Source organism: Callionymus lyra, chromosome 19 (genome assembly GCF_982586985.1).
Source record: "Callionymus lyra chromosome 19, fCalLyr1.hap1.1, whole genome shotgun sequence".
In the NCBI taxonomy this organism is placed as follows: Eukaryota; Metazoa; Chordata; class Actinopteri; order Syngnathiformes; family Callionymidae; genus Callionymus; species Callionymus lyra.
This window is the reverse complement of record NC_141836.1, coordinates 14,342,458-14,369,470: the sequence shown is the minus strand read 5'-3', so window position 1 is coordinate 14,369,470 and position 27,013 is coordinate 14,342,458. Positions and strand designations below refer to the sequence as shown.

At 42.5% G+C, this 27,013-nt stretch overlaps 3 protein-coding genes across 8 annotated transcripts in view; 2 read left to right on the top strand and 1 right to left on the bottom strand.

Annotated features, from left to right (window-relative positions):
* iqsec1a (IQ motif and Sec7 domain ArfGEF 1a) overlaps window positions 1-23,958 on the top strand; it is a 93,134-nt gene extending 69,176 nt beyond the window's left edge. For 3 of the 6 annotated variants that reach the window (XM_087782420.1, XM_087782419.1, XM_087782422.1), the window contains 13 exons: window positions 13,059-13,335; window positions 13,454-14,718; window positions 14,791-14,952; window positions 15,197-15,319; window positions 15,396-15,562; window positions 15,621-15,760; window positions 15,848-15,877; window positions 16,725-16,850; window positions 16,919-17,018; window positions 17,089-17,250; window positions 18,827-19,003; window positions 20,711-20,760; window positions 21,579-23,958. In XM_087782420.1, the coding sequence (XP_087638546.1) occupies window positions 13,059-13,335; window positions 13,454-14,718; window positions 14,791-14,952; window positions 15,197-15,319; window positions 15,396-15,562; window positions 15,621-15,760; window positions 15,848-15,877; window positions 16,725-16,850; window positions 16,919-17,018; window positions 17,089-17,250; window positions 18,827-19,003; window positions 20,711-20,760; window positions 21,579-22,049 (3,250 nt within the window). In that variant the 3' untranslated portion in view covers window positions 22,050-23,958. Of the gene's footprint in view, window positions 1-8,000; window positions 8,210-12,447; window positions 12,911-13,058; window positions 13,336-13,453; window positions 14,719-14,790; window positions 14,953-15,196; window positions 15,320-15,395; window positions 15,563-15,620; window positions 15,761-15,847; window positions 15,878-16,724; window positions 16,851-16,918; window positions 17,019-17,088; window positions 17,251-18,826; window positions 19,004-20,710; window positions 20,761-21,578 lie in introns of those variants that run through there. The other 3 variants (XM_087782424.1, XM_087782421.1, XM_087782423.1) reach the window with 3 other exon arrangements.
* A 1,029-nt stretch (window positions 23,959-24,987) lies between these two features.
* Window positions 24,988-27,013, top strand: part of gp9 (glycoprotein IX platelet) — a 2,593-nt gene continuing 567 nt past the window's right edge. The window contains exons 1-2 of the mRNA XM_087781858.1: window positions 24,988-25,171; window positions 25,687-26,432. Of these exons, the coding sequence (XP_087637984.1) occupies window positions 25,688-26,383 (696 nt within the window). The 5' untranslated portion in view covers window positions 24,988-25,171; window position 25,687 and the 3' untranslated portion in view covers window positions 26,384-26,432. The remainder of the gene's footprint in view (window positions 25,172-25,686; window positions 26,433-27,013) is intronic.
* LOC148059638 (haloacid dehalogenase-like hydrolase domain-containing 5) overlaps window positions 27,010-27,013 on the bottom strand; it is a 5,683-nt gene continuing 5,679 nt past the window's right edge. The window contains exon 8 of the mRNA XM_087781857.1: window positions 27,010-27,013. This exon is cut by the window's right edge and continues 866 nt beyond it. The gene's annotated coding sequence lies outside the window, so the exon portion shown is untranslated.

Below are 27,013 nucleotides of genomic sequence, written 5' to 3'. Positions count from 1 at the left end.
TTGGAGCGGCGGCTTCGGGGCTGAATGGGGGTCTGTGTTCTGTCGTGGGCTTGGGATGCCACGGAGGCACCGGCCGGTTTGCCAGGGGAAGAGCCTCTAAAGTCAGCGAGCGACTGGAGGCCGAAGGAGACTCTTGGAAATATTAGTGTAGCAAGGTGAGTAGATTTGAGGCAAAAAATGTCCATTTATCTTTCTTTAAATTCATGAAAATTGAACATTCTCTGGCTACAAGTTTCTCTATGATCTTTAAATAATGACTAATGAAAAGGGAAACATGACTTTGATGAATGCTGATTGGCTGCCGGTGGGATTATAATGGACTCAATTCTCCCAAAACAACTAGTCAGCGTGTGACGCTTGAACTAGCGTCGACTGGGAATTGCCTTACGAGTAATTATGTGTTTATGCGATGGATATTCGTGCTACAAGACTACATTTCATGCTCGACTACTAATGAAATCTTGTAAGTGGTTTGACTTATTGAGCAACAGATTCAAGTTCAGCAGCCGTCGATCTGATCGTTGGAGCGGCGACGGTATAATGGAGCCTGATTGAAACAGCAATTATTATCTTTGTGAGTTTTCCCACGTGGCGTTCCCACCAGAGGGATGTCGTTCAGCTGCTGTTTGAACCGCACGAGCAGCCACTGAGCCGAACACGCTCTTAATTATGTTTTTATTTAATATTTATTAGTCTTTTTCTACCTAATCATTCTCTGCAAATCAGTTTCATACACGCACAGTTGTAAGATGTTCAACTTTAACCAACTATTTGCAACTGTAACCAGAAAATTTTCAACTGTAACTAAACTATTTTCAACTGTAATTCAACAGTTTTCAACCGTAACTAAACTATTTTCAACTGTAATTCAACAATTTTCAACTGTAACTAAACAGTTTTTAATTGTAACAAAACTATTTTCAACTGTATTAAAACTATTTTCAACTGTAATCCAACAATTTTCAACTGTAACTTAACAGTTTTCAATTGTAACTAAACTATTTTCAACTGTACTCCCAAAAAATTGAACTAAAACTAAACTGTTTTCAACTGTAATCAAATTATTTTCAACTGTAACTAAATTATTTTCAACTGTAATCCAACAATTTTCAACTGTAACTAAACTATTTTCAACTGTAACTAAACTATTTTCAACTGTAATCAAACTATTTTCAACTGTAACTAAACTATTTTCAACTGTAATCAAACTATTTTCAACTGTAATCCAACAATTTTCAGTTGTAACTAAACTATTTTCAACTGTAACTAAACTATTTTCAACTGTAATCAAACTATTTTCAACTGTAATCCAACAATTTTCAATTGTAACTAAACTATTTTCAACTGTAACTAAACTATTTTCAATTGTAACTTAACTATTTTGAAACTGTAATCAAACCATTTTCAACTGTAACTTAACAGTTTTCAACTGTAAATAAAATGATTTAAAATGTAATCAAATCATAATTATATATTTTATTCTTAAATTGTACCTTATAATAATTGCTTCCATGTCTTTTATATATATATATATATATATATACTGTATATATATATATATATACTGTATATATATTAACCTTAGATATCATGAAATAATGAATCATGATTATTAATATTTATGATAATATTCATAGTTTTTTTTGTCATTTTCCACCTAGACTTTGTATTTACAGACTCCGATTGTAATTCCCTTCACAAGTCTGAGAAGTTATACCTTGATTTTCTTTAAATGTAATCATGTCAATAAAGTGACTAAAATGACTTATATTCTTCACAAGCCTCTCCAGAGACAGGTGTCAGTCCACCGGTTCTAAAATAGATTTTCCCAGCAACCCCCACTTCCTTCCATGAGGAGTATGGTTGCTTTATTTACATCCCACAGCCTTTGAGTAACCAGATGCCGCCCCCCCCCCCCCCCCCCGCTCACCCTCAGCATGTGACCGTGACCAACCAGCCTGACGTTACTCATGACATCACCGCTGACAAAAGAGCTCGTCCTCGACACGGTCAGTGGGTGGCGCTGTTCGTCCGAGAGGTCATTATGTCAGCCGTGTATTTATATCCTCTGAGGTCCATCATCAAACCCCCCCCCCTCCCTCCTCCTCCCAGCATAAACACATGAATTCCTTCGGGGATCTATTTTCTCTTCTCTTTCGCTATTGTCTATTCTTCCTCTTGTTTACCACATCCATCATCAGTGGTCTCTGTGACCAGCATGTTTAGCAGAGCGCTTTGAGCGACAGAAGAAAAAAAAAAGGGCCGTAAGAAACACATTGTAAATGAAAAAACCAGGGTCTATGAATAGAAGCCCAGTTAAAGTTCTGAACGCCTTTTATAGACGCATGTGTGTTTAATCAGCTCTCAAGCCATATACGATCCTGTCTCTGCATAAGTTCCTTCTTTTCTCATGAAGTTCTGGTGAAACCATCGCTTTTTATTCCATCCGTGACTCATCCCCGGACCGAGTGAATAACAAATGGCGATGATTTAATTAATAGTTGCCGCGTTTGAAGTCCACACACAAGCAGCCGTGACGGTTGAGGGGGCTTCGTGGCTCATCTCTGAGTCATCCACATGGTCTTTGTTTGTCCTCTATCAAGAAGTCTCATTGTCTGAGTCTTTCACAACAATGTTAGGCGATGTCGGGCCCAGTGGTTCAACTAAACTTGACCCTTGATAAGTCCATGAAAGGGCGAGGAGCGACATGGTGAAATCTCAGATGTGGATAGTTTGTCCCCCATCCCTGGTCCACTAGGACCAGAACTAGTCCATGAGGACCAGAACCAGTCCGTAAGACATTTGTTACTGTACACAGTACACTGGCACAAAGTCTCTAAAAGCCAGGAGACGCACACATACAGCACACCATCGTCTGCATAAAATCAAATGTAATTTACTGTATTTTATTTTAAACAGTCAAGAGGTCTTTCTGATTGGGTGTTACGGTGCACATAGTATTGTATTTGTACTTTTTTTTTATCTGAACTTCGGCCCGTCAATATAATCCCGAAATTTTACCGGTCCGCGGTACAAAAAGGGTTTGCGAAAAGCTGGTTTAGAAAACATTTTGGTTTCTTAATTGTATGTTCCTAGTTAGTTCAAGTACCTCAGTACTGCATATGAAAACGCTCTACTGCAGTAAAGTAGTTTGATGGTCACTTGACTCTCCCAGTTGGGTCATCCTCAAATAGTTACTTAACGAATAGCATTGTTAAAATAGCTAAAGATAGGGTCACGATACCGACGTATCAGTAGTCGATACCAATACCTGTACATTTGTTCGATAATTTGATACTTTTTGATAACAATGTTAAATAAAAGAAGCCTTAACTTGAACTACACAACTTTATTAAACAAAAAAAACCAACGATCAATCATTTTAGTTTGGTGATGACAACATTTGTTTTTAAATAGACGCAAAAAATGTCTTATAAATGGGAAAATAAATGGGAAAATCAACTGATAGAAAAACAAACGAGTGTACTGTACTTGTTGGTTCTACCAACAACACTTGCATACTGTATTTACGGTACCATAAAGAAGGTGGTATTGATGTATTTCTTGCGTGCTGGTACCGAAGTATCGGTTCTTGTGACAACCCTAACTACATGAGTTAAAATTAAACCAAAAATGTTACGTATTGTCGCTTTAATTTCATTTTTCTTTGGCGATTCCAATCAGTCTCTCTCCTTCACATATCAACATTCCCACAATTCATAGTGTATTAGCATACTTCTTAAATGACCCTTGTTGACCTTCATAAATTCTTAAATAAAATTATTCATCTAACCACTGAATTTTAGTGGTTGTTTCGACCTTTTAGTCCTCAAGGTTTTGAAGCGTATTATCGGACTAAAAGAGACATCTTACCATCCCGATCGAAGAGAACAAAAAGGGCTTCACCGATCTTTGATCAAACCCGAAAAAGATCCCTGGGGCTGTTCATCTGCTGCCAGGATGCACGTATCCTCTTAATTACTCTTACCCCTGCTTTATTTCGACTCCTGCTGCCACATTCTTTTTTCACGATGCTATTGTTCACCAGCGTATCCTGACAAAAGTCCTCTGTACTCGCGAAACTCTCCGAGGCCCCGACATCTCATTTAGAAACTGCCGTGGAATCAAACCATGACATCAGCTCCTCGTAATTGCTTCCAGACGCGGGCGAAAGGATTTCATTTTATTTTCCATTTCTTCGCGTTCGGACGGAGCCGTTCGACGTTGCAGTAGATAATCTGGACCGGTGTGCGGGTGATGTCATGTCGACTCCACGCGCCCCAATTATCAAGGCCAAGTTTCCAGAGGAACTTTTCTTGCCCTTTTTTTTTGTCCTTCTCTTTGTTCTCCTGGTTTTTCCAGATGCTTCCGAGACTTCTAGAGAGACGTCTCTTCCTCCTTTTTTCGATGGACGGAGAAGCCGGTGACACAAACATAACAAGCAGAAACCAGATGTATTGAGTGGAAAAGAAATGGCGTTTTTATGAGAGGAGAGAGAGTGGGCCTCTGCTTGGAATTCTCAATGACATCATTCCAGGCAGGATGGATGGAGGGAGTCGTTCGGCAGACGGAGCGACTAGACCGGGTTGTAACCCTAGAAGGGCGAGTTAGAGAGCTTTGCTGGATTATTAATTGTTTTACAGTCGTTCCTCTTTAGATTCAACTTTTTCTCTATTAGATTAAAGTTGCTTATTTATTATCGTTTCCCACATAACAAAGAGGAAATAACTCATGTTTCAGTTTGTGAGAAGCTTTTTGGATACTTGTTTTAAAAGTTAAATATTCATGTCATAATAGGAAATTAAATTGACGAACCAGCACTAAAGTTTATTATTTTAGTCAGTCTTTGTTTTGACTTGTGATTTATTGTTGGATTAATGAATTAAATCCAATTTAAAGTCTTTAACTTCAGTTTGTAACTTTTGTGAAACCTTTTTTGTCTTCTTGTGCTTAAGTTGGAATAATAATGAATCTGGTGAATAGTAAAAAAAAATTTTTTTACAAAATAAAACTATGTATTTTTGATGTGTTAACTTACAGAACTTTATAAAGACCTGATCATTCATTTAGATTATCTAATTATTTAGACAAAAACATGGCAATATTCACTTGAAACTAAAGGTTGCAGCAACACTTGAGTCTTAGATAGAAAGATATGGATGGATTGATGGATGGATGGATGGATGGATGGATAAACTTTATTGATATCCTTCGGGAAATACAGCAGAATGTCAATGAATAGAACCATATTTTTTCTTATCAAAAAAATAATGTCTTCATGAAAAAACACTTTTTAAAATATATATATATCCATTAATGTGTAGATCTGCCACAATCTTCATCATAAATAAAAATTTAAAAAAGACACTCAAAAGCGTAATGTTTTACTCCAGCTATTTTTTGGTAAAATTAAAAGAAATTAATGAATTTGATAAATTATCATTATTAATTCATGTCTATTTTTTCTATCTCTTGACACCATTAATTTAAAAAAAGATAATAGAATAAATGGACCCATAATGTGGAGCGACAATGGTTAAGGGTTAATGAAAGGAAGTGACTTATCTATGACATCATTCATATGTACAATCAAAGGTATGGTGTTGCTAGTATAAAGTGTGGGTGTGACAGAGACAGATTGTGTTTTATATTGCGTCCTGAAGAGCAGTTTCACACAAGCTCAAACTTTAAAGATCAGGATGTTGACTTCGTGATGGAAACTATCGATTGTTCCCCTGTCGTCCACTTTGTTTAGATCTTTAAAAGAAAAATTCAGATCTGATCAAACTTTTTGGGTCAAAATTCTCATTTTAATCCTGTTAAATACTTGATACCTCTTGATCGCTACTTCTTTTCACAAAATACAAATTATGTTTGCTAAATATTTGCGAAGCTGGTTTTTCCTGTTAATTCTTGAAACTAGTCTTATTAGGATGGATGTTACATAGAAGTAACATTTGATCCGGTCTGACGCTTAAAAAATAAACTTTTTTTTTTCCCCCATGTGAACTACCTTTACATATCACGTCTATGAGATTTTATTTTGGAAAAGAGTTTTCAGTTACACTTTTTTAACAAATTTTGATTCTAAGATTTCTCTTAAACTAACGCTAAAACTTAAAGTTTTTGTTGCATTTTTTTGTGAATTTTAGAAGTTTTATCATGTGACAGAATTGAGCAAAGATGCAACGTAAATGCTGGTCATGCAACGATAATTATAACTGACTTGACAGAAACTGGAATAAACCAAAATAAGAGCTGGAACCTGACTGAATACAAACTGAAAAGACAAATGGTCTTGGTCTTGACTATTGGTCTTGTTTTGGTCAAAACCCCTCTGTGGACCCCTCGAAGACACTGTTCCGTCTCTGCTTTTTGTCCTTTGTTCTCTTCAGTGTTAACGCTCCAAAAAAAAAACACAGTTCTTGAGTCTTGTAATTAGAGGACCTGTGTTTACGGGGACGGATTACTGGTGTCCCTATAAACCGGCTCCACGTGGGAGCCGTCCCAGCCGACGTTTTCCTGTTATCATGAGAAAGTAGGATTTGACTCGAGGCAGGTTTTGAGCAGCCCCCCCGTGCCCCCAAGAGAGAGGTCATTAGCTTCTGGTCCGACTCAGAGTCCAGACGACCAATTACAGAGTCGGCTGCACGTGTGGAGGTGGAACTCAGAGATGCCTGGTGTCCACTGGGTGGCATTTTGATTCCGATAGTTTCAAATTACCACCATTTAAATTTTGAGAGGCCCCCGGCATTATTATTCCCAAACACTTCCACACGTGTGTCAAGAGTCATGTAGGCTTCTCAGTTTAATAGCTCGACTGAAAAATGCTTTCAAAAAATTCAAATTTCTCTCCTTTTTTAATCAACCTCATGTCCACTAACGTTTACGATTATTTTCAGAGTAATCTGTTCCTTTATAGAGTTATAGACAAAAATGTTTGTTCATTTTAATGTATGATACAATTAACAATTTCTAGTGTTAAGGCTTTAATACAAGATGGACTTTACAAACTAGCAGTATGTGGATGTTTTTAAGTTTGTCTTTTTGGACGAAGATGAAGACTGAGCTCCAGTCGCTACATCAAAATGAACAAACATTTTTGTCTATAACTCTAAAAAAGAACAGATTAGACATGAGGGCGAGTAGAAAATGAGTGAAGCTGAATTTTGTGTGAAATATTAATTTAATAATACAGTAATATTTTTAGTTAAGGAACTGTTTCTGGATGTTGCACTTTTGATACTTATAAGATACATATACTTACAATTTGTTATCGTAAAAGTATGAATTCATGTGATTTTAAAACTATTACCATGATATAAAGTTGAAAGTTTCATTTCTTTTTGTCTTTTCAAACAGTCAAAACACTGATATGTCGCGTAACCGCCAGTCAAACTAACCGTCCCAAAGAGAGCGTCATTCCTCAGACTGTTTTTTTCCCCTCCAAGTTTGTTTTTCTTGGTTTTCAGACTTTATTTCAGGGCTAATAAAAACAACTTTTTATTGCGGCTGACACAGTCGATCCCTTCTCTTGGTTCACCTCCTCGCTCCCTGAAAGTGTCTATTAATAGCGGCGCTGTCATGTGTTCCATCTCTTCCATTTTCTGTCCGAAATAGCCCCCGCTGTTCTTACGCAATTGTTGTCCCGGTACCGGCTTTTTTTTTATTTATTTTTTTATCAGGCTCGTCCTTTTCCCACCGTTTGTCTAGAAGCTTCCATCAGATAAGGCGTCTGTGATTCCCCCTCATCCTTTCCGTCAGGGTCACTGGAGTGTCCTTCCATTTTTTTCTTTTTTCTTTAACAGAAACATTTCACATCCCTTCGCCCGCCCTCTTCTATACTGCTCAAGGCCAGCTAGAATCTACACTCCCCTGTTTCCAAAGCCTCCGCCCCACTAACCCTCCTACCAGCCCGGCGTACCGAGGGAGGAAGAAAGAGGAAAGAGCTCCATTTGTCTGTCAGAGATTACAGGCTCTGCCACTATAGGCACCGGCCATGTCAGCAGAGGGTCCATAGAAGCACTTCTTTTTTCTTTTTTTTTCCTCTCCTGGAGAAATGGATTTACAGATTCATCCCCGTGCACGCTCGAGCGGTCCGACTTCATGTTGGGAATACTGTGTCCAGTGAGAAGTCGGTCAGCATGTGGTGTTTGCAGTGCAACTCCGAGAAGACTCAGTCACTGCTGGAGCTGGAGCTGAACGGCTGGTAAGACTCTTTGTTTGGTAAACAGCTGTGGGGACAGATCGTGTCTCGCCCGGTCACCGTGAAGTGGCGTCTGCCATTTTCGGCTTGGATTTTTTGGGGAAACAGATCCCGCCTCTTGAGTCGCTGCCGTGCGTACTGTACTCGGACCCGGTTTTCGCGGTCGAAAGGGCATTCCTGCGGCGGAGCCGCGGCCTTTTCTCGCTTCACCGGCGTTTTTTTAATGATCCGGACCTTCAAGGGCCCTTCAATTATTCATCGGGCGCAGGTGATGATGGTTGTTGTTGTTATCTCGGGAGGCGGGAGTCACATGTGGGAGGGACGTCTGAGCGATAACAAGGAGTTATTTTGACTTCTGGTCGTATTAATCAAACTCTTTAAAGCGCTGTGTGTGTTTCCTGCACTTTCCTTTATAACATAAGCTTAACGAATTGTAGATATAATGACATATTTTGGATTTTTCATTCATAAAATATATTACAGGAATTTCTTGTCGCACTATTCTTAAACAAGAGAGGCTAATTCAGGTGTAAATAAATGATGCTATGATATTATTGTTACCAAAATAACTTTAACCATCTGATTTTACTCAAATGATTTGAAAGAAATGTTGATGATTCGACAAATCTTCTTAGAATTCCATCTGAATTCAGCAATATTTGAAGGTTACACTTGGGAAATTGACTTGTATGGCTTCAAACTGCTGCTGCCAGTGTTGAACTAGCACAAAAAATGTTGAAGGAAGAGAGGTGACCACATGTGTTATTGTTTTAGGGTTGCTAAATACATGTTATAACAGCCAGCATCAATGTTGGTCCATGAGCTCCGAAATGTCCCTTCTATGGTTTGAATTCTTGTCAATGAATTCACATTATTTAATGAATAGGTTGAATCATTAACTGTGTTTTTTGGAAATTCATGAAATCATCTCCTTGGCAGAGGTAACTACTGCTAACTGGTGCTTTTCTAGTTTATCATCCAAAGCTTCAGACACATGTATATGTATTTTATTTTAATTTTATAATCCACATCTAAAGGACTGTTTAGTGCACCCTTGTTGTTTTAGTGACAACAATTATTATTATATTATACTATATTTTTTTATATATGTTATATATATGTATCAATGTACATTTCCTTATGATAAAGACTGTTTTAATTGAATTAACACTTGTATATCTATATATTCTTTCGGTTAAATGAAGTTACTGGAACTTATTGAACTCGTCTCATCAAAGTTAATCACATTTATGATCTTTCCGCGCAGGGATTGACAGAGCGTGTGGTGCAGCAGAAGTCGATCCGTGTCAGTTGAAGATTTAAAGCCTGATGTTCAGTAGTTATCAAACGAGCCTCTCGCGAGTCTCCAGTCATTTTTCCAACTCTCCCAGGGAGAGACTGTCAGTCTGTTCGGCTGGAGTCAGTTTCCCTTCTCCGGCAGCTGTGTCGAACAGGAAATCCCCCGACCTGCTCCTCGCTTTTCCTCTCAGAGCCGACGCAAACTCATCATGTCAGGGACTTCGCTTCCCAGATGTGGCGAAACTCACATTTAGAGCCGCTTCTTCGGAATTGGCTACACTCGGGGTGTCTCACGTGGTGGGAGGTAACAAGAGCTCTCTGACACGAAAACATCTGCTTTTGTTGTCGGGAAACACATGTTGACCGTGTGTGCCGTGAAAAATGGGATCTGGAAGTCTGACTTGGATGGAAGAGGAGGAGGAGGGGGAAGGTTTTACCGGGGTTGTTCGGCTCCTAAGGGGTCATAATTCAAATTTAAGATTACATACCGTTGTGTTAACTCGAGAAGACGTGTGCGGGAAGAAAACATTCCCGATATTCCTCAGTTTTCTTGCACGATTCTCATCTTTTTATTGATTATTCCTGGATTGTTACTTTGGTTTTTTAACATCACTGACTCGGAAAAAGGTGCAGGTTTAGTCGCTCGAGCTCTCTTGGTTTGTATTGAAATCTGCTTTAAAATAAACCCGGTGGGCGTCGGACCTCGCAGGAAACTTCCCTTTCATGTTTACATAGCTGTGGAGATTCCTTGGCTGTGACTCACGGCAGGATCAATTTACAATCAGGGAATGTGATCAATGTTTATATCCTAGCGTGAAGCATCTTCCCAACGGTCGTAGCTCGGGCTGCTCTTCATTATCCCCGGCTTTAATTCCCAGAAGCCCCCAGTGGATGTGACTCCTCTTTTTTTTTCCAGGGGATGGAGGAATGTTTCTCCCTCAGGTCCGACTGAGGGAACTGTTGAGGCCTGGGCAGGGGTCTGGTCCAGTTTGTTCAAGATGTGTTGAGACAAGGAGGGAGGGAGGGGGGAAAAATGACTTGGTGGACCCCCCTCCAAGTCACCCTCAAATCCCAGATCCCCATGGCTGGAAATCACTGCCAGCTGAGCCGAGGTCCTATTGTTGGCGCTCACGTACCGACAGTGAGGTCGTTCCATTTCTGCCATTTGCTTGGCCATGAAGCGTTATTCCAGGGTTCGGTCCGAACCATGTGGAGTCACTTCTCTACTCTTTGATGCAATTCTGTTCTGCAACTTCCCGTCATGCTCCCCCCCCTCTCTTCCTTTAACACCCATTGCAGCCAAAAACATCAGTTCTTTTTACGGCCTCTCTTCCCTCCGTTCTCCCTTCCTTTCCTAAATCACGAGACCCTGACATCATTCACAGCACGAGTCCCTCTGTTCCTTCGACGTCCATCCATCATTGTCATCCGTGCTGCGAATGGATGAGCTTTTAAAAATGACATTACCGCGGACAAGTAACAATCACCTCAAGAGTTACACGTCGGTGAGCAAAGGAACATGTTTTCAGTTTAAATATATATATATATATATGTATATATATATATATATACAGTATATATTATTTACAGTGTAAATCCTGAATGGAAACTTGTACATTCAAAATAAGGGAAATTATGGAAGGAAAAAGATCCACAGAGGCAGTTTCTGTTTTCCAGGGGATTCATATAAAGGGCAAACTTAAAAACCAAGATTATTTTTTAATATATAAATCATTAAAAAAGTAAACATTACATGGTGATAAAGGTTGAGACACTTTATTTAACTTTAATTCATTTTTTTAAACAAATACTCCAAAGGGACACAGAGACAACCATTCATACCTACAGATAGTTTTTTAAATTAACTTCTGTATGTTTTTTTAATCAAGAAGTAAACCACAGTACCCGGATTAAACTCCCAAATGAAAAGATAGGAAAAAGAAAAGGGGTTCCTGAAACACATTTCTGTAACATATTATATTTGAGCTGAACTTATGTTTAAAAAGTATTAAATACAACGATTTATTCTCAGTCAAAACTATCTATTTGATAACAAGCTTTTGGTAGTATTTTTTTTTAAAACATCTTTTTAATGATTGTCAGCTATTAAGACATCCATTTTGACACACACACAAAAAAATAAAAATAAAAATAAAATAAAAGGTGGAATATGGTAGTAGCTTTTAATAATAAAAGTTTTGTTGTATCATTGGATATGAAAATTGGAAGATCAACACTGAAAACCAATTCCTTCCCCATCTTGTGTCTGTTTGTCATCGTCCTCTGTGATAGATCTGAGGAATTATTTTATTGTTAGAAAAAGAAGTAAACCTACTAAAAAACTACATTATCCCAGTAGCCATGTGTTTGGTGTCGACTGTGTTTATTGGGGAATGATCCAGGCGGTCCTGTGTTGAGAGTTCTTCGGACAGTTTCGTAGATGTCGTGATGTACTTTAGTATTCTGGAGTTAGGACCAGCAGTGTCTCACTATCGAGCTCCTCTTCTGGGTCACGAGCGATCTGGCGGACTGTGGCAGATGGTTGCAGAGATGTTTTTCTCACAGTTATGCAACGGCTGCAGTTGGATCGAGCTTGTTTATGTGGTTGAATTATTTTTTTTATTATTGGTGGGAAAAAAATGACTAATATTTCTCTCTCTATATCTGGTCTTGGTAGAGGATTCTTTCAAACTGACTCAAAATTCAGATATAAACATTTGGCTTTGCATGCAGTGCATTATGGGACACACCCAACTCACCAGTTATTCATTGAAGTACTTTACTGTAGCAAAACGTGCCTCGAGGCTGCAGATTAACTGTCATTTTTCTCTGACAGTTTGAGCAAAACTGTTTGGGGGAAAAAAGAAAACTCTGCTCTGCTGATCTTACTGTGTGAACTTTCGACCAAGTTTAGTTTCGCTTCTCGACTCTCGTTGGCAGACGGATTATTGTTCCTGAATGTTGATCCCAGGCTGCCTAATGAAGGAAGTGGATTGTGTACACAGCACGGGCGTGTCGAGTCACAGTTCAAACACATTATTGCCAAAGAACAGTGACTGCACTGTACCGCTCCGGAGGAGAAAGTTACTGTATCGAAGTGTGGCGTGTGGCGGCTCTCTCGACAGGAACGGCGGCGGGACTTGTGTGTGTGTGTTAACTCTGAAGCTGGACTTTGTAACTTCTATTGAAACACTGCTTACCGCAGCCGGAACCAGTCGTGATGCAACTCCCCTTTTGTCAGTGATTGCTCGCACAAGGCAGCGTAAACTTTAGCGTCTGTACTCTGGACTTCTTCTGGGCTGGCAGAATGGACAGGCTGTGGCGGAAGAGCTGGCACTTCATGGAGAGTAGATGGTCTCCCAGGAGTAAGCAGACTTGTGGTGACGCGAAACAATGTGAGAGTGAGTGAGTAAGACCTCTTGTTTTTTAGATTGAAATAGCGCGACACGGGATGACGACACCGGTGTTTGTTTAGCACAGCTTGTCAGATCACATGACGGAATCTTTCCTGAGCTTTCACGGTGAATTTATTGGTCATTTTTTTTGGTTGCAGCGTGGAAGGGGATGGGCGACCCAGTGAGAGCCATTCCCTGGATGGAGGAGCCGGCTACAGTCAGGGCCCCGTGACTCACGGATCGGCCATCAGCCCTGACCGGTTCGACGGCCCGATATACAGCCACGGGGTTCAACCGGGGCCACAGCGACCCCGGCGACCCAAGCTCCAGCACTCGCAGTCCATCCTCCGGAAGCAGGCGGAGGAGGAGGCCATCAAGCGCTCGCGCTCTCTCTCCGAGAGCTACGAGCTCTCCGCCGACCTCCAGGACAAACAGGTGAGTTCGGCTGAGGTGCCTCACGAGGAAACCAGTTATAAAAGTAAAGTTTCATGTTGACATTTGATACGTTCTAGTAGGACGGTAAGAAAGATAATGATGGTGTCTCTCTCTCAAGGTGGAGATGCTGGAGCGCAAATATGGAGGCCGATTCATAACCCGCCATGCCGCCCGCACCATCCAGACGGCGTTCCGCCAGTACCAGATGAACAAGAACTTCGAGCGCCTCAGGAGCTCCATGTCCGAGAACCGCATGTCCCGACGTATCGTCCTGTCCAACATGAGGATGCAGCTTTCCTTCGAAGGCGCCGAGAAAGTGCACAGCTCCTACTTCGAGGGGAGGCAGGTGTCCATGACGGAGGACAGCTCCCCGTTGTCCGTGATGCAGTCGGAGCGCGGCGACATCGAGGTCCACCAGCAGGGCAACATGTCGTCTCACCCGGCCCAGCAGGCCGATCTGTCGGACGCCATCACGGAGCTGGAGGACGCTTTTTCCCGGCAGGTCAAGTCCCTCGCCGAGTCCATCGACGACGCGCTGAACTGTCGCAGCCTCCAGGGCGACGAGGGTCCCGAGCCCGAGTCCATGGGCTGTCACGACGATTTGCCGTACAAGGTGAAGTCCCACAGGAGGACGGGGGGACGCCACCACGACGAGGCCATGTCCTCGTACAGCGACGTCACGTTGTTCATCGACGAGGAGGACATGCGGCCGGCCCACGCCCTGTCCAGGGACCAGCCGTCCAGCACGGAGTCGGACATCCGGTTGCGTTCGGTCAACTCCTCGCAGGACTACTGGCCCATCGACTGCAAGGACGAGGGTCGCGACACGGACACGAGCTGCCGCAGCACGCCCTCCCTGGAGTGCCAGGAGCAGCGTCTTCGAATGGACCACCTTCCCCTGTTGACTATTGAGCCTCCGAGCGACAGTTCGGCGGAGCACAGCGACCGCTCCGAGCGCGGCTCCGTCAAGAGGCCCCCCGTGTACGAGCCCCACGGTCACATCGTCACGTCTTCCCAGGCGAGCCCCAAACACATTTCCCACGGACCCCCGCCACGGGCACCCTCCCGGGACGACGACGCGCCGCTGCGCCACCGCCACCGGCAGCTGGAGGGCCACCTCGCCATCAACGGCTCCGCCAACCGGCAGAGCAAGTCGGAGTCGGACTTCTCGGACGGCGACAACGACAGCATCAACAGCACGTCCAACTCCAACGACACCATCAACTGCAGCTCCGAGTCGTCGTCCCGGGACAGCCTACGCGAGCAGACCCTCAGCAAGCAGACGTACCACAAGGAGACTCGCAACAGCTGGGACTCGCCCATCTTCAGCAACGACGTCATCCGCAAGAGACATTATCGGATCGGACTAAACCTCTTCAACAAGTACGTGGCGGAGATGATTACCGAACTTTCAAAGGTGCTTTGGAAGTAAATTCAATGCGTTTGTTCACCCAGGAAACCGGAGAAGGGCATCCAGTACCTGACCGAGAGGGGGTTCATCCCTGACACGCCGGTGGGCGTGGCTCACTTCCTGCTACAGAGGAAGGGGTTGAGCCGGCAGATGATTGGGGAATTTCTCGGAAACCGACAGAAGCAGTTCAACAGGGATGTTCTAGAGTGAGTTGTGGAATTCAGTCGGGTGTTGATAAGCAACTCCTGCGCCTTCTGTATTTGACTGTGTGCAAATATTGTTGAAGCGTGTTCACCTGGTATTACTTGTACGACTGTGTTGTTTTTTTAGTCGTGTATCCCAATATTCCAGTTAATTCAGTGCACGAGAAGGGAGCCGACATTAGTTCTGTCAGCCTAAAGCCTCATGAATCCCTGCTTCCACTGAACTCCTGGTGTTTTTGTCATGAAGCTGCGTGGTTGACGAGATGGACTTCCAGGGCATGGAGCTGGACGAGGCCCTCAGGAAATTTCAGAATCACATCCGCGTCCAGGGGGAGGCGCAGAAGGTTGAGCGACTCATCGAGGCCTTCAGGTTGGATTCACTACACACACACACACAAACACACACACTTACAGTCGTTTTGGATTAATTTCCTTCTCGTCTTCAGCCAGCGCTACTGCATCTGTAACCCGACGGTGGTGCGACAGTTCCGTAACCCGGACACCATCTTCATCCTGGCCTTCGCCATCATCCTGCTCAACACCGACATGTACAGTCCCAACGTCAAGCCGGAGAGGAAGATGAAGCTGGAGGACTTCATCAAGAATTTAAGAGGTCGGTGAGTCAAAGCGATTCCTATCCTGAGCCGGTATCTGACGAGGTTCGATGTCAGGGGTGGACGATGGCGAGGACATCCCGAGAGAGACTCTGGTCGGGATCTACGAGAGGATCCGTAAGCGAGAGCTGAAGACCAATGAAGACCACGTGTCACAGGTTCAGAAGGTGGAGAAGCTCATCGTGGGAAAGAAGCCGGTGAGTCATTGAACCAAACTTTATTTACAAACCTGTCCAACGATACTTGAGGAATGTTTACTTAATAATATCACCTTTATTTTCCAGATTGGATCTCTCCATCATGGTCTGGGATGTGTAAGTACTTACAAATATATTCTGTTAATAAATTAATAATAATAAAATACGATAAAATAAGATTAAAAATTATAAGGAAATATAAAAAACATCCAAATAATATTATATATATACTACTATATATATTAAATCCTATTTTGTTTTTTAAATTATATATTTTTTCATTTATTTCCTATTTTATAAATGTATTGCCTCTAAAATTTGGATAAATATATACCGTATGTAATGCGTATAGATCTATTTAGAAAAAAGATTTGTAAATCCGTCAATGACATATTTCTCCGTGGGAACTGGACAAACCGGTTTTATCCAGAAGACAGACATTTTGAAATGCATAGAAAAGGAAAAGTCTAAATGAACAAGATGTCTGTATTTTGTTCAAATGAATCACATTTAACTGAGAACTGATTAAAAAAAACATTATTATTATTATAAATTATTATTATCACTATAAAAATCATCAAAAATCAAAATATTTTTGTACTATGAATCATTTTAACTCTAAGGAATTCTAAGTTAAATGTATAAAAAAGTAACTTTAATATAATTAGTCTTCAAATGTGAAATCTGCTGACGCAGCATCCTTTACTAGCTCAACTAAAGGATTGGCATTCCAAGATTAAACAGGTGGACAGTACGCCTGTGTCTGACCCGGGGCTTCCTCCCAAAAGATTTAAATACAATTTTAGAACCTTTACTTGGAAGAAACTTGACCATTGATGGCACATTCTTGCGACTAGACGCCTCCCGTTTGACCTGATTATGAAGTGTTCCGACTCAAAAAAAAGCACACGTTTGTAAGTCGAGTCGAAAACAACGACCTTCAGTGTGACCTCCTGCGCTCCAGGTCCTGTCTCTGCCTCACCGCCGCCTGGTGTGCTACTGCCGCCTGTACGAGGTTCCGGATCCAAACAAGCTCCAGAAGCTGGGCCTGCATCAGCGGGAGATCTTCCTGTTCAACGACCTCCTCGTGGTGAGCGTCCACTCCCCCTCTACCCCCCTTTGCACCCCTTTGAGTCGCTAACATTTGGACCTCCTCAGATCACCAAGATCTTCCAGAAGAAGAAGAACTCGGTGACGTACAGCTTCAGACAGTCCTTCTCCCTGTACGGGATGCAAGTGATGCTGTTCGAGAATCAGTGTAAGTGATTCAACTTGAACGTAATGTAGCGTAATCTACGTTTACGTTAACCTTTCTCGCTCTGCTCCAGATTACCAGAACGGAATCCGCCTCACCTCAGCCATACCAGGCGCCGACATCAAAGTCCTCATCAACTTCAATGCGCCCAACCCCCAGGACCGCAAGAAGTTCACCGACGACCTGCGAGAGTCCATCGCAGAGGTCCAGGAAATGGAGAAATACAGGATAGAGTGTGAGCTGCATTTTTGTTCTCCCTTCCCCCCCCCTTAGTCAGACTCCTTGTTCCGGAGCCGGGACTGGTCCTCATTACTCAGTTTGGGTTCAGAAGATGGCTTCCAGAGGGGAGAACTTTCTTTTTCGAAACAACATGGCCGACTCAAGAGAGCCAGTTTTGGGTGATCCTCCCCCGTGTGGGACGTCTCAAATTAATTTCCCGACGTCCCTGAAGGTAGCATTTCGAAGCCAAGGATGCAGAAAGCGTCACCTACATACAGGAGGGTGTGACTTTGAACTAGTTCATAACGAGATAAGCTGAAAGACGAGATAAGAAAGTCTAAATTTAGCGGTCGTCGCTACAACTTTTATGAATGAAAACGTGTCATCTTGAATAGCAAAGAAAGAAAATGACTTTTATCTGTATTTAAGGTGATTTAGTGACTTCTTACTTGCCAGCAAATAACTATTTAGGTAGTAAAACGGATAAAATACAATAACAAACACAATCAAAGAAGTGACAATTTAATTTCAACAATTTAAAATGCTGAAGGTTTTTAAACATATCTTGCTTGAATAAGCCTCTGTATACCCTTCTCGCAATTTAATATTTAATAACTTAATTTTAAAGTTGAAAAACAAAACAAAACTTCTTTCTTTATTATTGAAAATATTCGTTTCTGGCGCCCTCCGTCTGTAGAACAGTGTAATTGCGACATTGTCGCAAAAAATTAAGGATCAGTTTCTATGGAAGTAAATGTCTGGATCAGACTTTGAATATGAATTTCCAACAGTGACTTTTATCATTTAAAAAAATTAGGCTTTGAATTTCAAAAGCCAGATTCTCAATGCATGAATATATTTAGTGTAAAATTCCAATTGTGTTAAAAAATGAAATTCAAAAACAATTTTCAGCTTAAACATGAAAAAAATGCGTGTAAATATAAATTAATTCAGTGTAAGTGGTGTAAACATTCAGTCAACCTTTGATTTTTTTTTTTCTTCGAAGCATAAACTAATTCCGTGTAAAATTCACAGTGGGATGAAAAATGCTGTAAAACAATATCCAATGAAAACAATTATTTGTTAAAAGAAATAAAAAAGTCAGTGTTTTACTCATTTAATTTAAAACTGAACACATTTATGCATTAGAAAGAAAACAGAAAAAGTCTGATATTTATACTGTTACACACATTCATATTCAATGTCCGATCGCACAAATTTTCTTCCATAAGTTCCCTGTTTTGTCAAAATGTTCTAACTCGTACAACAGCTATGATGCTGTTACGACTGGCAATGAATGCAACTTCCGTATCTGACCCACTGCTGATGAAGTCGTTGGGTGGTCACATGGACCGACGTCCATTGTTTTGAACTAACATGAAGGAAATTATGATTCTCAAAAACGGTTTTGTTCCTCAAAGTTCAGAGAACTAAACCCCTGAAGCACTTAAGACCGGATGAATGGAGGGTCAGACACGTTATTTCGGGCGACATATTCCTGAGACATCAGAAGTGAAACATCTGTTTTTAGATGATTGTGTTTCCTCAGTGAAGTTGAACGACGGACACTGACCTCCGTCTCTCGTCCACAGCGGAGCTGGAGAAGCAGAAAGGCGTGGTGAGGCCCAGCATGTCGCAGAGCTCCGGCCTGAAGAAGGACGCCGGGAACGGGGGCATGAACCGGGCCAGCCTGGACGACACCTACGCCATGGGCGAGGGTCTGAAGAGGAGCGCCCTCAGCAGCTCGCTGCGAGACCTCTCCGAAGCAGGTACAGCCTCCGGTTCCCGTCGAGGGTTGTACTTGAGTCGCCCATGGCGATGACGGGCATAAGCGAAAATTTCGTTCCAAGAAGTGACCCCCCTTTTTTAACTGACCCCCAGACCTGTCCGAGGTTTCTGAGCGCCGTTACGAGATTGGCTCTTGTTCTCTCCCCCCTTCTCATTTTTTGTTTTGACCATTGATCAGTCATGTTTGAGTTCTGTTTACGCTGCACTCTTCTGATTTGACTGCATTAACGTTTGTGTTCTTTACGTTTCCCATCTGTATATTTGTGAAGCAAAACGAAAAACACCGAAACAGGATCACGACCCGGTCTCGGGGGGGCGTCCACATGTCGAGCTCAGAGCCGCCGCCGTGCCTTTGAGCGTTTCATTCATCACGGTCTGAGACGGGAAGTCGTAAAGAAGCGATAACCCAATGAGGGGGCGCGGGGGGGGGGGGGGGGGGGTGTTTGTGTCGGTAACTTGACCCGTGAGTTGGAAAACCCGCGTCTCTGGATGTGGCTCGTCAGTCGTGGGTCATTTTTGTTATTTTTTCTTTTTTCCTGCCATTCTCCATCTCATGTCTGTTTACCGTGTTACCTCATACACATCAGGGAACCTCCTGTTTATGTGTGATCGATGTGTCATCGGCTGACAGCAGACAACCTTAATATTGCCTGACCATCCCATGTGCAACAGTCGCTGTATTGCTTTCGATGTGTTTCCTGCTTTTTAAAAAAAATCAAAAAACAAGGCCCGGTTACACAGACCCCCCTTTTTAATCACCTTTTTCTAACTAAATTAAATAAAGATACTTTGAAATCATGCAGGTTTTGTCACAAAATAAGACAAAACTTTAAATTTGCAGCGTAATTAGTCAGAATCATCAACGAAATAGGTTAAAGAGAAAAAATCTGCCAATTTTTAGATGTTTTTGTCTTTAGGAATCTCTTCAAATGCCATTTTGATGATTTCATTCCACTGTATGCGTCAAATCAATTAAAAATAAAGCATTGAAATGGATGAAATCAATAATTTTGCGTAGGTTTTGTGCTGTTAAAGATATTTAGTTGAATTAAAAATGTTTTTCATACCTTTTTTTTAATTGAAAGGGTTAAAATTCTAATTAATTTATTGTCAAAGGTTTGAAAAATGTATGACAGAGGACGTCCACCGTACGTTTTCCACCGAAAATAAAAATCAGGTATTTACATGGTTGTCGTCATATAAACAAAGGGAGACTGAGAGGTTTTTTTTTAGGATGTTGTTCTTGCCAACGACTAAAGATCGTAATGAATCGATGAATCGATGACTATATAAATAAGGATCTGTCAGTTATGTGTCGTCTTATTTGATCGAGACTAAAAATCTTTTACTGTACGAACTAATTCAAAAGTAGCTTTAGAACGCACACAATTTTTGTGGCTGTACTTTTTTCCACGGGTGGACTGGGCCGCCAAATATTCAGATATAAACCCCAAAAACTAAGAGTCAAAACTATATTTTTGAGGGCTTCTAAGCATGACTTTCTTAATGGAAAGTCCCAGGATGCGAGTTCCCCAGTAGGATCAGCCAGTCAGCTCCTTCCCTCTCCCCTCATATAACGGACTTTAAGTGTCCCTGAACCGGCCCTCGTCGGGTCCGCCCCCTGATCGTCTGTAGTCCTGGAGGAGTTCTGTCAATCTCTAATCTGTGGTATTGCATGTCTCGGGCAGGCAAGCGTGGGCGCCGCAGCAGTGCAGGATCACTAGACAGCAATATGGAAGTAAGTTGGAAGCAGCTGGTCTCCAAAGCTCCTCTCTCTGTGATGATGTGCTCTGTGACAAAAGAAACCAAACTTTATTTTTATTATTATTTTTGGGTCCTTACACCTTCTTCTTCATAGACCAGCCCATGTGTTTGGACCATTTGTTTTTTTATTCTTTTGGACGTGCTTGCCGTAGTTAGTGTGCATGTGTTGGGTTTGCTCGCCTCTGATCCAAGCCAGGGATCTCTGTTTGTGGTCATGTGACATGACTGACCAAAACCCCCCTGTTGTGTTCTTCAACAACCAGCATGACTCTTACTAACCCCCTTCACTGGTCACCCATTTCTGTCTTTCATTCAAGTCACATCTGAGCCATTTTCTTTTTGGTTACGGGTCGTAGGTCACTTCCAGATAATACTTTTGGTCGTGGAAACGGATTCTTGTGCTCCGTGGCGTCCAGGGAAACGCTCGCCTGCGGGTCGGACGGTTTTTCGGCCTTCGAAAAAAAAGCAGCTTGAATGACGTTTGCCTGCCCACGTCGTCTGCATGTGGAAAAAAGTTGCCCAGTTTTGTTTCAAAGCTGCATGCGTTGAGCGGAGTCCGGCGCTCCCCCCCCCACCCCCCCCGACACAAGCCGGTTCCAGTCGGGGTCATTAGTTGTGCGGATTAACAAGTCGCTCTGGATATTCCTTCTTTTTTTTTCCGAGCCGAGCTGACGTTCCTCCTGCTGCCTCTCATTTTTGAGTTCCTCATTTGCATGCATCTGTAACATCTTTTGGCGACTTGGTTCAGCTTCTGGTCTGTGACGCACCGCTGTTCCCTCCTCCTTCCTGCAGGGGTCCATCATTAGCAGCCCGCACACCCGCCGGAGAGCCGTCGCCGCCGCCACCACAACGGCCCCTCGTGAGGGCCCCGCCGCCGCGGCCCCCAACTCCACCTCCATCCTCGGCTCGCTCTTCGGCTCGAAGCGGGGGAAACCGCCCCCACAGGGCCACCCTCCGTTCCCCCAGCAGGGCCACCCCACGCTCATCTCCCACAAGCCCCACCCCACCAACCTGCACCACACGGCGCAGGTGGCGCACCACGGCCACCACCCGCCGCCGCCGCCCCACTGCCAGGTCCCCCAGAACCCGCCGCCGTACCACCACCACCACCACTACCACCCGCCGCCACACACGCAGTACCACCCCGCCTACTCCTCGCACCCCCAGTACAGCCAGCACCCCTCCCACCACAGCGCCCACCAGGCCGGGTCGGCGCCGGGCGGACCCAAACCCAAACACAGTGGGATCAGCACCGTAGTGTGACGCTCCTCGGAGCGGAGAACTTTGATACACCAAAGGGACTTGAGAGCGTAACTCTATGGCCTGAGCACTGTGTCCAAAAAAACCTTTTATGCAGGAATCCGGACTTCCACCAGGGGGGGCTCCATCTTTATTGAAGACGTGATCCCCCCCCCCCCCCCCTTTCGGAGACGACCAGACGAGGACCACATCCCTCTGTTGCGTCATCACACTTGGGTTCTGTCCTCATGTTAAGAGCTAATCGTCGTAGATGCTATAGTCGACTTCCATTGTAGCGACCGGAGCTAGTTGTAGTTGCTGTAGTTACCCGTAGATGACCGTGTTTGTCTAGCGTTCATCGATAAATGTGCCAATTTACTCGAGCTAGTTAGTCGCCACCTCCTGTACAGTATAGTGTGCGTTAAGTCATCTGTAAGATTCAACTTATTATTATCATCGGCGAAACCATCCAGTGTTGAGCTGGTGGTGGAGAGAGATCATGGGTTCAAACCCCCAAATAATCAGCCTTTTTTTTGTTTTTGTTTTTTTTAAATAGTTGCCGCTGCTGCGTTCACGTCCAAGTCGTCCGCGGCTAAAAAACCCTCTAAAAAGACTTCGTCTCGACTAAAAGGTGCAATATTATTGGAGATCGGAGCTTATTTATTCTCCCCGTCAGTCAAAAAGGAGCGGAATTTTCGGTGGAATGTCTTTGTGAGTGACTCTTTTGCATGTGATGTTGTCGAAGCCTCTGCACAGTGTAAACAAATCAGTGTTATCATACCAAGTGCAATCATGTCCAGGACGGAAAGTTTTTTTTGTCGTGCAGATTCAGGTGAAAGAAACGTTTTTTTCTCTCCATTTGAGATTATATATTGAAGAAGAAGAAAAAACAAGTGGGAAGAGGAATGTGTGTATATATTTTAATAAGGAAGCCTCTCAGTGTGAGCAGAAAAACGCTGGATAAAGCACACGCGACAGATTATTTTGTTCAGGAAAAATGTACTTTTTTTTTTTCCGAAGCTCAAACTGTAAAGATGAACTTTCTATATTCTATAACAGAGTGTAGTGCGTCGATTAGAAAAAAAAAAAACGCCGGTCCCGATATTCAGGTTGTAAATGTCCTCACAGATCACGAATGAAGGGAGATCCTCGACATATCATGTTATTGATCAGTTGAATGTGTTTTTTTTGTTTTTTTTTCTCCCATTGATTTCTCGCACCCTGGGATTCTTTTAAGATGATTTACTTGTGTGTATCTTCAGTACCCCGACAATGCACTGCATGGATGCATCACTGTGAGCTGACGGGGGAAAAAAAACGGATCAGCCTAAAACTATTTTTCTTGTTTTTCTAATGGTTTTTTTTTGTTGCTGTTTTTTTTGGTGTAACTGAAGCATGCATTTCATCAACAAGCCATGGACGTCACAAACTCCTCGAGGGCTGTTGTCGTGTAAATACCAGGTTCGCTCAAAAAAGATTTATCTTTACGACAAAAAAAAGAAAGAGGAGAAAGCAAAAAAAAAAAAAAAAAAAGGGACCAAGATTCGGGTTTGACAAAAAGTGTACATAATATATAAATATATGCTCAGTACTCACTTCTGGTATCAGGATGAACGAAAGGCGCCTCGTGGAGGAAGAAAAACATATCGATTGTCTCCATTTGTCGGAAACTGATAAATGAAAAAAGAATCCAGACTGTTAAGAGAGAGTGCCGCCATTTTACATCACGTCATCCACTCGCCGCGAGCTGCTGAGTCTGGCGTGAGATGCAGTTTTTAAAAAAAAAAAATGAAGACACAAGAATGGCCTCATTTGTTTGTCGATTCTGTTTGTACAGTGAGTAGTGAGTCAGTAAAACATCGACTGTGACCATGTTGAGAATTCAAAATAAACAAATATATATATATAAACATATATATATAAATCTTTGGTACACGTGTTTTGTCGTTATTATTTTTTTGTAATATATGGCTTTTATGCTCCTCCCAGGATGCAACACTAATAGACTCAGGGACTCATTCATTCCTCGTGCTATTAGATTGTTTAATTCTGAAGTGGAGTGAAAGTATGTTGCTGTTCTATCTTAATCTTTGTATCCTTTTCTTTGCCTTATTTCCTTTTGATCTATGTTCTTTATTTTGATCTTGCACATTGTAATCCCTTGCATTGTTATTTTGTTTGCACTTTGTTCTTGTACTTATATTTATGAAATTGCTGTGAACTGTAAACCTAATTTTCCGAAGGAGATCTCCAGAGGGATTAATAAAGTATATATCTATCTATCTATTTGATATCTCCCAGAATGCACTGCTGTTTTTGTGCTAAAAAATATGAATGACATTTTGGAGGAACATAGATTAGTTTAGATTAGATTGACTCTATTAATCCCTGTGGAGATCTCGTTTCCAGTCACCAACTGACAATGACTTGTGAACAAAGTTCAAATAAAAGAACAAAGTTTAAAGAGCTTAGATCAAAGGAGAAAAACACAAAGATCTTAAAAGTATACAAAAATTCACAAAGATTCATTCAGGCCTCTTTGAAATGATTGGATAGTGATATGTCAATCAAACTAACAGCCACCTTCCTGACTCTAGTGAAGAGTTTTTCCTTCCCTTTAGCAGACTTATTGCAATTCTCCCCCTGATTTAGCAGTTAAGTTTATACATTTGTTGGCAACAATGGCCAAAGATTTAGGGTTGCCAGCTGTTTTACTAAGCTACTAGAAACCCCTACACATTATTTATTTATTTCAGGATTATAAAAGAATATTTCTGGGTCAAATAAACTGAGAAGAGGCTTTTCCAAGAAACTGTATCTCAACTCCACCTGAAGAACACCATTAATAAAAGGTAAGATTGCAGAGGGGAATCCTCCTTTTTTTTCTCTCTCTCTCTCGAACATCTCCGTCACGAAGCTCCGCTGATAAACTCTTATCTCCCTCAAACAGATGGATCCTCTTCACGTCTGATGCAGCAGCAACGAGCGATCTGATTGGCTCTCGGGCTCTCCTGGGGCGTGACTCTCGCAGCAACAATAACAATTTGGTTCAGGATAGTTTTTTCTTTCGGGTCGGAAACATGACTCCGTCGCCAGGATGATGGCGGAGAAAAGGCGACGCAATACAGTCGGATTCACAAGAAAAGGTTTGTCTAGTGAAAGGCGTGGTTTATGTGAAGAGAGGGAGACTAGTTAAGATAGTTAACAACCACAATATTGGAAATATGGAGACGTTACGTAGGATCTTCAAAGTCAGATAAGACTCTATATTGAACTGTTCCTTATATTGTAGCATCGTCTGTTTTTGGACACGTTTAGCTTTGAAAATATTTAAACTCAAGATAAATATAGAAATACAGAAAACAACATTTACAACTATTTTTTTTTTTAAACTATCACATGATATATCATCAAAACTGCTCATGTTTTCATCTGAGTTTTTTTTGTTTGTATACAGCACGATTATAGTTATAAAGTTTGTATTTTTATGAGATTCTTTAGAATTAACCAAGATTCAAAATTTCATCATTGTACACTCATGTAAAATTATCTCCTTGGCAGAGGTATGTGTCGTCTCAATGCTTTTCCAGCTATAACGTTAAACTGGGGAATCAATTTAAAAAATGCAACGGGTTGAGGTTTCTCCGTCTCGACCCCCCAGGATGCTCTCCAGGTCAGGACTCGTCCTCCTGCTCTTCCTCGGGGCAGTCATCTGCCAGTCGTGTTGGTGTTCCAGATCCTCCTCCTCCGGTCTCCAGGTCAACTGCAGCTCCCTGAGTTTGAGCCGGTGGTCCCGACTGTCCGCCCACACGTCGGATCTCGACGTGCAGGGCAACCTCCTGACCCGGGTCCCTCCAGGACTCTTCGACCCTCTGGTGAAGCTCCGACGCGTCTCTCTGTCCCACAACCCCTTCAGGTGCGACTGTGGGATCCAGTATTTGAGAAACTGGCTGTTGAAGAACCGAGCGCTCGTGTCTCTGCAGCCCACCTGCAGCAGCCCCCCCGCCATGGCCAACCAAAAAGTCGTGGAACTCCCCGACGACCTCTTCCAGTCTTGTGGCTCCACGTACTCCCCCGACTGGACTTTTGCGGCCGCGATGACCGTGACTGTGAGCGGCCTCGTGGTTTTACTCCTGTGGGTGACGAGACTCTCCAGAAGATCCACTTTCAATCTTCAAATCAGCCGCTCGGATGTCGAGCAGAGGCCGGGGAGGAGGCGACGGCGGGACTCGCAGAGGTCGGAGGTCAGCGCTGACTGGACGGAGGAGCTGGAGTGGCTCCCGGTGAACGTGGAGCTGCTGCCTCAGGTTCTGGACGTCCTGCACAAGAAGCACAATATAAAGATAAAGATAACATGAGGGATTCAGTCCGACAACTTCGGGCACTTAAACGGGTGTCAAGATGCAGGTGAGCTCACATTTTACTCACATGTCGTCCATTCACTTTATAGATATCCCAGCTACCCTGGGTGAGAGGCAGGGGACAGAGTATTTAGCAACCCACACACACTCACACCTGCGGACAATATATAATTCTATAGTTATTCATTTTCTTTTTCTAGTAGCTGCAAATTTTTTAAAAACCACTGTCAAGACCTCTGTTATTTAAGTGTCCACTTTCAGCAAAATAACTCAAAAACGGATTTTAAATCAATTTTTAAGAAACTTTGGTGATAAATAACAGATGCTTCTAATTCTAAATTTCCATAATGTGGGAAAAATACAGGCTTATTCTGGTTGTGTCTCGCTGACTTGATGAAATTTCTTCTTTGGTTACCGTGTTGCTCAAGTGAGCCCTGAAACAATACTGCCACCTGCTGTCCAAATCATCGCATTAGTTTGACCATGTCTATATTTAAAAAAAACAAACTAAATGATTTAAAGAAAATCACTGTCGATTGTGATGGTCTTAAAACTGTGCCAGGAAGTCGTCCGTTAATGTATTGTAAATAAAGTTTTTTTTTAATAAATCAAAACACCAGATCTTTC